We start from the raw sequence: 15,239 nt of genomic DNA on the forward strand, positions 1-15,239 counted from the left end.
AGGAAAATGAAGTTTGCTCACAGTCAGATGTATCAGCAAACGTGCAATTATCCATCTAACAGCACCGATGGCCAAGGCGGTAACAAAACTGCCCCAAGGAGGGACAAACGTAAAGCATTTACCAATGCTAACAAAGGATTTTTTAAAGGCAAGCCCATGAACAAGTGATAGTGATGGGCATGCGGTGGGCGTGGGTAAAAGTCCTCAGAGAGATTACAAAAGGCCAAAGCGCTTGGCGCTCGACCTAAAAATCACCACCCCACAGTTTTTAGAATAAATAATCAGAGATGCAAATCAGGTTCAAGAACAATAGCCATGATCAGATCTATCGGGAAGTGAAGATGGAGAATAATCCCTTAGACAAAGATGTTGGAAATGCTTAAAAATGCTGAAAAGTGTTGCACAGTGTTGATGTAATCTCCCAGGACGCTTCTAAATCTTAATCCAAACATGGACACTGCACATATATAGTGGAGGTGGCAGGCAGTTGGTGATTGTATTCTTTGTCCACATCTAAATTAATGTGCTTGGCTTTCTTTGTTACTTAACAGCTGCCGACCTAGAACACTAAACTTCATTTGTACTGTCTCGAATGAACCGTCCACCATCTTCACACTCGTGAGGAGACAAATGTGAAGTGCCTGCCATCTTCTGAAACCTACCGCAAACATTCTTGCCTTATAGTAAGACTCCTGAAGTGTCGACACAGCTTTCTTGGTGAGCTTTTGTGGGACAGGATAACATTTTAAACTGCAGGGTATGGTAGACAAGAGAACGCAGGGAAAGACATACTCTTCAACATTCTGTGACCGAGCATTTGTTGGATTTTTCTGGATTTCGAAAAGGATAATTAGCACAATGATGACATCGGAGGAAATGCCATCAAATGACCTTCGTCCTGATGACATCAAAGGAAATGAAATCAATGACATTACATAATCTTTGATCATGTGACCAAGATCAGACAACAGCGACGGAGGTCTTTCTTCAAAAAATATATCACGTTTCTCTGTCGATAACAACCATGCATTTGTTTCCTCAGTTCTCCAGTAACGACTATTCTGAATGACAATCCAAAATAATCAGTCTCAAATTTCTGATTTTATAATCAAAACGTGTTTTATGCATACAGAAACTATGTTTTATTGCTCTTCTAAATTCAAACAGGGTAATTCAGAAATCAGGTACTTTCATTTGTAAACCTGAAAATAAATAAAATATAAACATATTTTCAATAAATGTCCAGGAGAATTTCTGTTGTGTTTCGGGGGAGGAATGAATGATAAAAATCCTTGTTACATAACAAATCATGACAATATATTTTTTTTAAACAGACTTAGGGGCATATTTAAGAGCCTCTAGCGCCACCTTAGTGCTTCCATAGCGTAATTTTTTTAATGCTAATGCAGTGCTAAGGTGGCTTTTACCATTTGCCATATTTACAAAGTCGTGCAATGCATGCATTGCGCCACTTTGTAAACCCTTGCGCCACATTATGACTGCGCCAGGCATAATATATGCAACAGGGACCAAAATGGCGCAGTGAAATTTAAAAGATTTCACTGTACCATTTTTGGTATCATTTTTAATGCCTGCTCACAGCAGGCATTAAAATGACATTACCATAGAAACCTATGGGCCTCCTTGCACTTTGCTAAACTAGAGTCAACATTTTTGACACTGTTGTAGCAAAGCCACAGTAGCAGCAGAAATGTTGACGTTATTGTGATAACGACCGCCATGGTGCGTCATATTATTAGTATGGCACAACCATGGTGTGGTTAGGTGATGGTGGGGGGGGTGCAGAAAAAGTGGCTCATCAGCTCTGAACACGTCACTTTTTCTTAAATATGGGCCATAGTAATCACATTTTAACACTGGGCACACAATATGTGGCTACTTACCCTAACATAATTAAATAAAGTATTTCACAATAAAACTTAACAATAGTGCTTTCCTAAAATACTAAAGTTATCTGTGTGTCATTTGGCTGTTTAGTGCACAATGTATGACAGTACTACCAGTATATACTTGCAATAACTAAATATCTACACATTGGTGGCTTCTTAGGCTACCCAATTTAAATAAACTCCGTCTTCATTGTGTTTTCAATAGCGCATATTGGTAGAGACAGACAAACAAGTAGCAGTTATATCACTCAAACAGAATGACAAAACTAGTTTTGGGTAATGCAATAATTTTAAATAAAGAAATTGTAACTTAGTGGTACAGCAAAATATTACTTTTTGATGGGCGCTACTTTTCAGAAACTGAGGGGCATATTTATACTCCGTCTGCGCCGAATGTGCGTCAAAAGTTTTGACACACATTCAGCGCAAAACGTGCCCCATATTTAAACTTTGACGCCCGAGCCCGCGGACATCAAAATCCCGCTGTGTGCGTCATATTATGGACGCGGGAAACCGCCTTGCGTTAATCATATGCAAGGTAGGCGTTCCCGTCCAAAAAATGACTTAAACAGGCATGCGTCGTATTTATCTTCCAAGCAAAAATGCCGCACGGCCGGGAGGCGGAGGCGGAAAATGACACACAGCCCGATTTGCGTCAAAAATTAACGCCTGGGTCAGGGCAGGTGTTAAAATGGGGCAAACACACTTGTATTTAATCAGAACACACAGAAGCAACAGCAGAGCAGCAAAAGGGAGACATGGAGGTGTTTCTCATCCAGCGTGCGCGCAGACGTAGAGCACAGCAGCAACAACAACAGCTACCACAACACCCGCAGGGACCCCAAAGGCAGCACAGAAGGCAGGAGAGGATATTCCGCACCAGAACAACCCTTCATGGCCTCAGGGAAGATGACATCATCCAGAGGTACAGGTTGAACTGGCAGGCCATTCAGCAGCTGCTGCGCAACATAGAGCCACAGTTGGCACCCACCTTGCTGACACCCCGCACCATCCCAACAGAAACCAAGCTGCTAGCTGTACTTCACATGTTGGCAAGTGGCTCCTTTCAAAGCACTGGAGCCCTGGTTGCAGGAATATCACAGCCATCATTCTCTGCCTTCTTGCCCAAAGTACTGGATGCCATCATTGGATTCACACCCTGCCACATCTGCTGCCCAAACACACTGCAGAAGCAGCAGGAGACAAAACAGGGGTTTTACCTCATTAATGGATTCTCACGCGTCCTTGGTGCCATCGACTGCACACATGTACGCCTTGTGCCATCTGCTGCAACTGAACACCTCTACCACAACAAGAAGCACAGACACTCCATCAATGTGCAGGCCATTGTCGATCACCAAGTATTGTTCACCAACATCGTGGCAATGTATCCTGGGAGTGTCCATGACTCATTCATCTTACGTCACTCTACCATCAATCAACACTTCCAGGATGGACAATATGGCAATGGACTACTTGTTGGTAAGTACAAAAACCTACCTATATACACACTGCACAGCAACCCTCTAGGACACACAACATATACACCACGACAGCAACATATGGACAGGAACACACTGAGGTTGTGACACCGCTAGCCATGTTTGATAGGTCTGCAGTTAACCTGTCACACATCTGAAATTAGTGTACAGTCAAATGTTAAGACGTCAATGATCACAACGTATGGAGAGGTTTGGCTAATTGTCACCTTGCAAAATGTAAGCGTCTCACTGATGTTTAAATGAATCCATTGCATAAGTCTAAAGGTATGGGATGTCCAGGGTACATAGATGCTAACATGTTACCACCACTGTCAATTAGAATCTGTGTATGGAACTATCATCTCACCCCCAGTGAAGACACAGGGACACCTGTATCACAAGTCACAATGCTAGGGAGTGCACACTGTACTGCAAATACCCAAATATACTGCTGACAACCGGTCAGCAGACAAACACTTGTTCAGCCAAGGAAACAACACAATGCAGATGGTACATCCTACAAGCCTAGGAAGGAACACAATAACACAAAAGAGTCACGGACAACACAAGACAACTACTGCCATGCAAGGTGATATTAATGGGGCAAGCTACATCAACATGATCCCATTCATTTTCTTTTTCAGCTGATCAGGGGTATGGGATCCTGCCATGGATTATGACACCATTTGGCAACCCAAGCACTGCAGCAGAGCGTGCCTACAATGAGGCACATAGGAGGACACCCACCATAGTCGAGAGGACCTTCTGCATCCTCAAGTCGAGATTCAGGTGCCTCGACATCACTGGTGGCAGCCTCCTATATACACCAGAAATGGTCTGTAAGATCATTTTAACATGTGCCATCCTGCACAACATTTGCATACGAAGGAACATTCCCCTCTTAGAACCAGAGCCACAAATGCCTGAAGAGGAGAAAGAGGAGGATGTTGGCCTGCAACTTGAGGGGGAACAACAAAACACAGCTGCTGGATTGCTTAGGCGCCAACATATTGTGAACAATTTATTTTAAAACAACTCACCATCACCACTGTATTAACTAATGTAAATAAACGCCGATCATAATCACCATATCATGGTCTGGCTAATCATTTTTGCTCACCTTTATCTCTAACTATCATAATAAGAGTGTAGCCTCATGGAGCATTGCTGATATACCAATCATGACACAGAAATTTCCTGAGCAATTGTGATGCGTATTATACAACAGTCACATACACACACACTGTAATTGACATATATCCTGTACATTTCACCTTTGAAGGGCAATAGCAGAGGACCACACCTTTTTCACACATACATGTTGGCAACATGGTTCATCGCAGCATATGGCACACAACTAAGACACCATCAGTCTATAAGGGAAAAAAATGCCTCATACATGAGGCAGTGGATGTGCTATTGCATTAGTAACAGGAAGGTATGTTCAGACCCTTGACAGCAGTAAGTCGTACAGCACCTATCTTTGCAAGGACTATCTGTGACTAGAGTTCCATAGAAGCAGAACATAGACAGCACAAGTGCCACACCTATGACAAGCCTTGCGCACATGACATTCCATGTACATGTCAGCCCATTTCCTAACTCCTGACACAGCTATGCTCCTGGTCTCAACCCACCTATCTGAAGAGGTCCTTGGAATGGTAATATGTGTACCACGATATTCCCTCCTCTACACACACAGACTAACAATAGTAATCTAGTGTGCTACACCCTTTCCTATGGTATGCCATTGTCATAGTACATCTGACTGCATGGACGTCAGGTCAATTAATACACTGGCTTGTAGTTTCTAAGCCCTGTTATCACCAGTAGATTGCTTCCCATGTGAAAGGTACTGTTGGCCATTTGAACTGGAATCTCACCTACAGGACTTGTGATAAACTGATGCAGCACACACCTGTGAGCACCTCCATGCACACCACCCATTTGAATATGCACTGCCCCTGCAGATGCTTGAAACAGCATAGAAGTTGCCATTTTGTCAAATACACTGTTATGCATTGCTAGTAATTAAGCATGTAACACAGCCCTTGGGTTTATGTGTCACCTTCCAAAACACAGGACAAACACAGTTTCCCATGTCAACTGTCTTGTTCTTCCTCCGACCACTGTAAGTCAGACCACTGAGTATGTACCTTGTGAAATTGCTGGATCCTGATTGACCCAGCATCCTGTCAGCCTGACTGGCACCTGTCTGTGCGTTACCCTAAAGGTTCCTTGTGGCTACATATATACCACACTTGCTTTACCAAACCTCACATTCCTCAGGGGGTATTTTGTCAGATGCTTCCTCAAAGCATACCCAAATACATTGTATAGCATCATCTGCTTTTTCATTGTACCATATTTGTAAAATTGTCTTTGAATACCAAAATCATGGCCTATCCCTTGTCTGGGTCTCATGTATGCATGAACAACAAAGTGTGACAGTGTAGTGCAGGGATTGGGTATGGGGCCTCCAGCAGAACCAGCTACCTCTGATAATGTGCATGAAAAGTCCACACATGTTAGGACCCTGACAGTTCACACGCTGAATCACATTGCTCACAACATATTGATGGGCTGTGCGTGCTGAATAGCTGCAAGATTAATCAACACAGAGGCTATGATGTTCCCAGATGCAGTGGGAACTTTACAGGCCAACCTGTGTACAAATGTTGTAATGACACCTACCGGAACATGACTCCTGAGATATGATCTCACTCAGCACACCACGGTTGCCCTGTTGACAGTCTCATAACACGTCTGCAGTGACAGGGTAGGACCATCCCCATGTAGGTTCTCATGTCCTCATCGACTTTACTTCCATTGATCTCAGAAGGATACTCAGTAGATACAGGAATAGCTGCCACTGACTCATGATGAGACCTGGATGTAACTGTGACAACATAGACCCCTAAAAATATACAGGATCAACACTGGACCACACACATGAACCAGATACCTCTGTGCAATTGATCACTGGAAATATGTGCCCACGTTCTGCCTCGTCTGCTGGTCCACCACTGCCACAGGAGAGTTGTGGCTCAGTCATATGACCACAACTGTGGCATGATATTACAGTTATGGGTCACTTTTGGCTGTCTGTGCCAATAACATGGTACCCACTTAGTCTGTACATGTGCCTGACTTACCGTGGGTTCACCAACAAGTACCTAGGAAGCAGTGACCAAATTTCCAGGACATGGGATGGGCAACTTTTGGACCATTGACATGAACAAGCGTCTGCCATCTATCTGGTGCATGCTTTGTCATTTGTGGTGTCTACGTTACCCAAAATCTTGAAAGTGCACACAACAGGTGTTGCTACATGTATGACTAACACATGTCCTCTCTCATTTCCACACCGACTTGCATCTAAGGTTTGGACACATTGACTTCACATTCATACAAGCATATTTTCAATAATGCATCTTGTGATGCACACACACTGGGTCAACAACTACATAAGTAGCCAATGCACACACATTGAGTCATAGGCATTGAGGTATTGTACTTATGTGCGTCACATTGCTATCCTCTCCTGAAGCCAATCATGCCCAATTTGTGCAATACATATATGTAGGCCACACATATGGCCATCTAGTGCGTCAGCCAAGAGTGAAAATCCTGTTAAGGAAGTAGCAGATCATGGTCCGAAGCAGTATGATGTCTCACATGTGACCATACACCGTCAAGACCAAAGTGGGTGCAATCAGCCTATCTCAGTTGTGTCACAAATGTAACATTACAATTAAAAGGCAAAATGACCCAAACCCAGTTAATGCCCTGAAATTTTGATGCATTCGCGTCAAAAAATTATGCTTATGCCCGAAAAAAAATGCATTATGCCCTTAAAATTGGTTAAGTGTTAGACTATTTCCAAATATATGAATGCGGCCTAATTTTTACTCCTGGCCGTCGGAAAAAATGACGCACATACTGAATGCGTCAAATTTTTTTGACACAAAACCATAAAAACTGCGGCCATTTTATGCAGGAAGTGATGTCCTGTTTACAGATTATGTACAGTGGGTGTACTTTCACTTACACTTTGCAGTCTGTGATTCTTCTAGACTGTGTGGCTGTGTTCTGAGTTTTGTCCAGTCAAATTGTGCTTTTGTCTCCTGTGTGGTCCATTACTTGTTAGTTTGTGAATTAAATATTGTTGTTGTATCCTGTCTGAGTGTTTATTGTGTACTATTGTACAGTATTGTATTGTCTTTGTTGTTTGTGGGAGTCTGTTGTGGGTAGTGATAGTTTGGGGATAGTTGGGCTCTTTTAGTTGTTTAGTTTACTTTTTTCTTATTCTACTCCCCCCTATTCTCCTTTGTTCTTCTTTATCCCCTATTTCCCTTTTTCTGTGCTAAGATGTTGGGTAGGCCACGTCTTGGCATGATGGGTGAGGAGGAGCTTGTGGGGTTCATATGGCTGGTGTGCCATTTCTTCCCCCTTATGATTGAGGCAGGTGGGCGGGTGATACAGGGGTATCACACCGAGGCACGGAGAATCCGGTGGGGAAAGGTTCTGCATCACTTGCAACATGTGTATCGGAGCCAGAGGAATGACCACCAGCTGAAGCACCGCTGGGCTGACCTCATCTCCAGGGAGCAAGATCTGCTGGACCACCTGGGAATTGTGATTGGTGGCCCTGTTGGTGAGTACAAATCATGTAAATGTACACGATTAAAAGCTCTGTAGTGACATCAGATGATTTGTACAATATCTGCCGGCTATGTTGTTGAGTGTGTGGAATGCTTTGGAAACATACAGGGTCATTGATGGACTATGTTAAGGACCACAATTGCTAGCTGTCAGGAAGCAAGTGCTCTGCAAACTTACTGAATAATTTTGCTTAATGTAAGTTGGTGCTGCCTTTGTGTCAGACAGCAACACAAATCAGGAGCCAATTATGTATATATAGGCCACATTTGCCAGTGAGGTATAGATTTTCCAAAACATTACCAACCTGTGTTGACGCAACAGCTAGACTGACTTTCGAAACACTACATGATGCTGAAATGAGTGCAGGCTTCATGTCAATTGTTGATAGGAATGTGGCCCAGACATATGTCTCATGTGTGTCTGATGAGTGTGTAAGGAAAGCGATCACAGAAGTTCTATAAATGTTTGGGATTATTGTGGTCCTTTATCATTTCGGATACATGTCAGATCTGGATTTGGAGACATAGGGAAAAAGTGCAAGGTGCCCTCAGCTAACATCTTACACTGGTATATGGTGTTTGTTGTTCCACCTTTCGTTTAGGGATGGCAGGCCAAAGGTATGCACATGGGTTCATATCTCTATGGTTGGTGCAACTCATCATAGCTGGGCCACATCAAATGAAGAAACTGTAACAACATGAGGGCTTAAAAATGTCCCTGCCCCTCTGTACATTGTACATTGTACCTATGTGTCATACATAGTTAGGGCCACTGCATGTGTGCAGATATGTGTGTAAATTTCACTGGAGACATATGGTATATTAAAGTTAGCCGTGCTATATCGGATGCAGTAACTTATGTAATCTTACACATAGTATTTGTCTTTGGAGTTGTTGGTCAATGCACAGAATTTGAGCACATTACTCCCTTCCATGCGTTACAGGTGGACCCGCGCCCTACACTGTGGGTGAGGTGGCTTCATTCGAGGACCCCGACAACTCCAGTAAGTGTTGATATGTTTGTTATGTGTGGTGTTTGCTGGTGATGTGTGATGGACTCCTGTGTGTTGAACAAATAGCAAGTTGTGATGCGCTGGCCCATCATTTGTCTTGTTCCATGAGTGGGATTTCATTTTCTCAGCATTTTAGAGTTGGCCAATCCTTATCCTATTGTCTTATTTAGGGATTCTAGGTCAGTCCTGTAGGCCCCGCAATGTGAATGGGGATGTGGATAACACTTGTATCAGCAAGAGTCGCACTGGACCTAATCTGTGATTTAGTCAGACTCTCAGACCCACATTCTCCCAGAATGGGGCTGCAAAATGCTTACCCACAGACTTCTGCTTCCCTATTCACTAATGTACCGATTAAACTGTTGATTAAACTTCCTAGCAGCATGTAGCTGCACATGTAGTGCTACGAGTATGTGGCACTTGAGTGCAATGGCCTAGGTGTGCATGCAAATCATCGCCAGGGGTGTTCTTGCATCTCTGTGTTAGTTGTAAGTCATGGCTTACTGGAAGTATATGATGTGGACAAAGGTCTGCATTGCCAGACATGTGTGGCGCTGGGATTGGTCAAGGGTTTGCTGTCTCCTATTTGTAGATACACCTTACCTGTGGTGTGTGTGTTGAGGCAAACACATGTCCAGCTTTCATAAGCTTCCTGGGTGTCCATGTTGTTTGAAATTATTAGTTTTTTCTCCACCCACCCAACCCCCCCACCCTCAAGCACAGGCATGGGTTTGTGAATAGTGTACCTAGGACTGATGATACAAGTTTGTTACACAGACATGTAAATCAGTGAATCTTTGGTCTGAACCTAGTATAGACACTCAGGTTTAGCACATGAGTACTATACTAGCAAGTCCATTTACAACTTGCAGATCATGTGGCCCTAGATTTCCATCCCGTACACTGACATTTGTAGCCCTGGCATTGGCGGAGGATGTGCAGCATGATTGTTAGCTGACAACTGGCAGAACTCTGATGCCAAAATCATGCCAGTTGTTACCCATCTTGTAGGGTTTGGATGTGCTATGTGTGATACGACCTTTGTAGGCTGGCCTGTCATGTACTTCCTCAGGGACATTCAATGATCTGTATGATGAAATGAGCTGTTACAAGTACAGTAGATGTACTGTCTGATTTACTTCTTGTGCCATTTCACACAATGCAGTTCCTAATGTAATTTTTTTCATTTGTCTTCACAGCTGCTAATATGACACCCATCCAGGTGCGTGAATTCCATAGGCGGGCAATGCGGTCCCAGCATATACTGCAGGTAGAGTCGGGGTACAGAAGGATGGCCCGAATTTACAGGACCAAACAGGCCTCTGGAGCCTGGAGGGCATTCCCACAGGGTGGTCCTTCTTTGCCCACCACAGCCACCACCAGCACCACCACCACTACCACCCAGGTGGCACCACCAACAGCTGGGACCGTTGTGCCAACAACATCAGGAAGTGCTCTAGGCCCTAGCACTGGACCACCTTCAGGGCAGCCCACAGGCATCGACCATACACGGTCCCACACTTCCTCAGCTGGCACACAGACCACCCCAGCTGCAACAATTGACCCTGCTGCTTTTGTGGACATGCAGCACAAAATGGACAATGTCCGCAGGAAAATGAGTCGCCTGCGGCAGGATGTTCGCCATATTAACCGGCGGGTGTGGTCCACTAAGCGGACCCTCCGGAGGGCCAACCTCTAGACATTTTTGATGGACATGATTCCCTCCCCTCCCTCCTCTTTCCTTATTCTTATACTTTGTGGGTTTAGGGGGCTTAGTGTTAGGTTAGTATAGGCTGTTAGTTTAGTTAGTGTTAGTGGGTGGGGGGTCATGATTATTTAAATGTTTTCTTTTTGAGTGTGTGGGTGGGGGGCTATGTTGGGGTTTGTGTGTGTTTAAAAAAATATATATATATTAAAAAAACATTTACAAAAACATATATATTTGTTTAGTATAGGATAGTATGTGTTTAGGTTAGTATCTGTTGTCCTCCATGTGTCCCGTCTCCTAAGGGGGGTGGGGGGTTGATGTTTAGAACGTTTCGTCACATGTGATAAGTAAGTTTAGCTTAGGTTAGTTAGGGACAGTTGTGGGTAATGAGTAGTTAGGGCAGATTAGGGTAGGTAAGGCTTTTCCCCGAGTTTTCTCTTCTGTTATTACCGTTTAATAAATATGTAGTGAACCCTTTACAGTATGTGTGAAATGCTTGTAGATCAGGGCCTTGGCATCAGTGTACATGAATTCTGTTGTATTACATTTGTGTCCTATGCTACGAACAAATCCCAACTGAGCTGTAACATTGGCAGCTACCCCAGAGCTACCTTGCAAAGATTCGACCATTCATTGCAACCACCAGTCACAGTTACTATGGATCCCAACGTGTTTTTTTCATGAAGTATGTTTTCAATGTCACATACAGTGCTTCCAGATTTATGATGGGGGACACTGTGGTATGTCTGACTGCAGTGTGATGTTCAAGGAAACCCTTATTAGCTGAGTGGTAGTAAGCACTCTTGTAGTGTCGTGTTCATGACTCACATAGATCATTTGTGACACTATTCAGCATGATTACTTATTTGGATGCAAACTCAGACACCTTCATTCATGCCATTTGTTGACTGCTTAGATTTGTGGGCAATGTTATATGTGTTAGTATTGCATGTTGGCAACATTTTGCTGCCACTATTTAATGGCTTAGATATGCCTTGAGGAAGCATTATTCTGTCCAACACAGCATTATGGTGTATGGTTTCTCTTTTTATCAGATATTACCCTCAGGAAGGGCAGAGTATGGTGCAATCCAGGCCACTGTGCATAGTTAGCAGACTACATTATTTCAGGACAGTTGTATTGACAAGCTATGTAATTTGACAGGAGGCAAATTTCAGTGATCTACTGCACGGTTGATGTGTCACATTACACAGAGACAAAGTGGTTGTGGAAGTGCTATTTATTGAAAAGTGCTGTAGTGCTATATGTACATTGTCCATGATTGTGAGTCCATTATAGTGACATCTTCAATTGTGATCCTACACAAGTGCTAAAGGAAAATGCATTTGACATGCTGGGGTGATGTGTCAGACAGTGCAGAGGGACAGGATTTGCCAATGAGTAAGTGAGAGACAAGCACTGGGCAGGCTGACAAGATATACAGTAGTTTGCAGAACAGTCATTGAGTACAGTTGTTGCAAGACTGGCATGTTACACAGCGCTGGACCTTGGTAATAGTTGGCCATGTAGCAGGGACTAGTGCTTCCTGGTACTTTTACGTGTGAAGGTGATCTGTTACATGTCTTCTTCTTCTGATGTGTGTGTTGCCTCCTCTGTCCTTGGTGGTGGTGGTTGTGAAGGGGCAACACACACCTCAGTGTTAGAAGACGTGGAGTCAGACATCCCGGTCGCTGCTACCTGTGAAGGTCTTAAGGGCAGTACTGCTGCAAGGAGGATCTGCTGGTTCTTGAGAATAGCAGCCACATCACGATGGTAGGCAGCCAGGTCGGCCCTGAGGGGCAATGTTGCATTTGTGCACGCGTTGACAGGATTGCTGTTCTAGGTGTTGGGTCAACTGTATTACAGCTGTGTTGATTTCCTTCAGCCTTTTTTCAAGTTCCTGCAAGATATTTGTTCGCCCTTGCATAGCTGCTCTCTGTTCGTCAGTTGACATCATGCACAAACGCACCCCCTCTAGGCTGGCTGCCATAGTTTGCATCCCCACCCGCACCTCCTTAGCCAGCTCCCGCTGTACTCCGACTACAGTTCTCTCAAAGCTGGTGCCTGTGTCATCTGAGTCCTCAGCTGTATTGGAGCTGGCAGGTCTTACAATTTGGGTTGTGGGTGGGTCCTCTGTGATGGCTGCTTGTTCTGTGCTCCTCCTTGTGACAGAAGGTGGGGTCTGGAGGGTTCCAAGGACATCTTGGAGGGTCTGGAGGCTGATGTTTGTCAGCTCGTCATCCATGTCATCAGGGTAGAACTGGACAGGCATATCGGCAGGAGAACCATCGTCATCTGCAATGAAATAGGGTACAATTAGTGTATCTGTGTTGTGGCATTGGTGATGTGACATGCCTGCCTTGTGATGATATCACATTGTGATCTTGTTTCCTGTTCATTGCTTCAGTCTTTCAGATGGGCATTCTCCCAGACCTATGCCCCACCTGCATGTCACATGTATTGTGGTAAGTTATTAGACTTGTCTGCATCATCTCCTCTAGTGTTTTTTAGGCCAAATAGTGATTTGCCACCTTCTTGTCCTACTCAACCCTCTGTCTACATCCATTCTCATGGTGAGACCTTTGACTGGCTGTGGGTGCTCTGATGGCACTAGCAGCACACTTAACAATCTTGACCTGCCCCAGTCTCTGATCTTTCACATCTACTTATATGTAGTTGAAATGTAGCGTATCCTATGCATAGCATTGTTATGGCACAATATCGATGTTAGCATTGGTAATGTGTACAGCTGATGTTGGGGAATGTGTGGAGATTGGATTGCCCTGATAGTTGCAGCAGTGTCCTATTTCCTCCTCTACTGTGCAGGTGTATTTCAGTGACCAGTTACTTGTGTCCTCCCCCTCAATGCTGTTGCCTGAGCAGTATGACATTTGGGATGTTGCATTGTGACCCAGGCACAGGATGGACCCTGGCATTTGCAGCATGGGTGTGACCTTAGTGCTGTGTAGCTCCTAATGTTGATGACATTGGCTGATGTTTGCGGCAACTATGGGCATTCACAATTGACAGGACTGGAACATTTGTCTTGTTTCAGTGGATTGTTAAAGTTGTCATCCTCAACCCACTAATTTAGGTGTGTATGATCCATGGGGACGTTACTGCCATTGGCTACTTGAGCTGCACACACAGCGGAGGTGGTAGTGGCAACTGTTTTCACTGTTACATTCCAGTTGTCGGTATGGCTAGAGGTTGTTAATTGGGCCCTAGTTAATGTAGGGGGTATAGTGGCTGACGTGTGACGGGATGTCAGTTTGACGTTGTGCCCTTCCCTCCTGGTGTGGATTTACCTTTGCTACATCGTTGGCATGGCAGCATACCCCCCATGGAACTGTTGTTGGTGTTGTGTTATGGTGTGCCCCAGCTTCTCTCTGTACAGGCCATGCCCCCATGCCATACCCCTTTACCCATGCCACTCCATGTATATCATGACTTCCATGCATTTTGTGGTCGGTATCCTCCCCCCCCGGTTGTAGTTGACATTAGTGCAATTTAATTCCCCATGCGACTTACCCTGCATGTGTGTTGTCTCCCGGTAGTCTGCGCTGTCCTGTCCTTGAATCCCTGTGACGATCTCCTCAGGGATGACGGCTGCGACCATTTCCTCCATGTGGTCCAGGGCCTCCTGGTGTGCTGGACTCCCACCTCAAGTCTGCAGTGCTGCCTTCCTGTTCCTGGACATCTTTTCCTTGGTCCTGCGCTTGCAGTCATGCCAGCGTTTCTTGCACTCAATGACTATTCTGCGTACTTCTGCCACACTGTTAATCTTGTCAACAATGTGTTGCCATATTGCCTCTCTCCTACTGATTGGAAACTTTGAGGTGGCAAACAGTTGGTGCTGGTGTTCCGTCACCGCTTTCACCAGAATTTCCTGTTCTTCTGCACTGAAGCAACACTTTCTTTTCTTCTTCAAACTGTCCTGGATCTTGGGTGGGTCCTCCTGGCTGGTTCCTGGTCTGTTGTCATCTTCCTGGGGTCTGTAGAGGCATCTGGGATCCATTTTGGCTCTCCTCTGCTGAAATGGCTGTGTTTGAGGGGAATTTTGACGCTATTGCGACAAAAAACGCTGCATATCCGGTTTGCGGTGTCGTAAATCGACCCACAGTCATTTCCGCTGCGTTAAGGTCATTTTCCTTTACAACTTGATGCTGCGGTGTGCGTAAAAAAAATGACTTACACCTGTAGTTTGCGCCCCGTGCATCTAAATATAAATTTGACGCCCGCACGGCGCACCGAAGTGGCATTAGCTGGCGGTAATATTTTTGACGCAAAAATGCGCAGGCGCAGTTTTGCATCAAAAAGTATAAATATGGGCCATAATTTTATATTTAACTATATACATTTCCATGTCCATCAGAAAACAGCCCTCGGTGGATGTGCTAAGAGGGCATTCTGAAAATTTTAGGATCTATCATACTTTCTGAAATTGGATAATTCTACTTTTT

The 15,239-nt window shown here is 44.5% G+C and overlaps 1 protein-coding gene across 1 annotated transcript; it reads right to left on the reverse strand.

Annotated features, from left to right (window-relative positions):
- Positions 1-12,022: 12,022 nt before the first annotated feature.
- On the reverse strand, positions 12,023-14,922 carry LOC138247257 (uncharacterized). Its single transcript, XM_069201982.1, has 2 exons — positions 14,308-14,922; positions 12,023-13,071 (listed from the first exon to the last, which is right to left on the reverse strand). Exons 1-2 carry the CDS (start codon positions 14,402-14,404, stop codon positions 12,542-12,544), a joined length of 627 nt encoding a protein of 208 aa, XP_069058083.1. The 5' UTR covers positions 14,405-14,922; the 3' UTR covers positions 12,023-12,541.
- Positions 14,923-15,239: the final 317 nt, after the last annotated feature.

Source organism: Pleurodeles waltl, chromosome 7 (genome assembly GCF_031143425.1).
Source record: "Pleurodeles waltl isolate 20211129_DDA chromosome 7, aPleWal1.hap1.20221129, whole genome shotgun sequence".
In the NCBI taxonomy this organism is placed as follows: domain Eukaryota; kingdom Metazoa; phylum Chordata; class Amphibia; order Caudata; family Salamandridae; genus Pleurodeles; species Pleurodeles waltl.

Bases quoted from the DNA above. Each gene is read 5' to 3' on its own strand.
- LOC138247257 (XM_069201982.1), bottom strand. From the start codon at position 14,404: ATGGAGGAAATGGTCGCAGCCGTCATCCCTGAGGAGATCGTCACAGGG. The intron at 13,072-14,307 runs GTAAGTCGCATG...ATTTCATTGCAG, and splicing joins GGAGACAACACACATGCAGG to ATGACGATGGTTCTCCTGCC.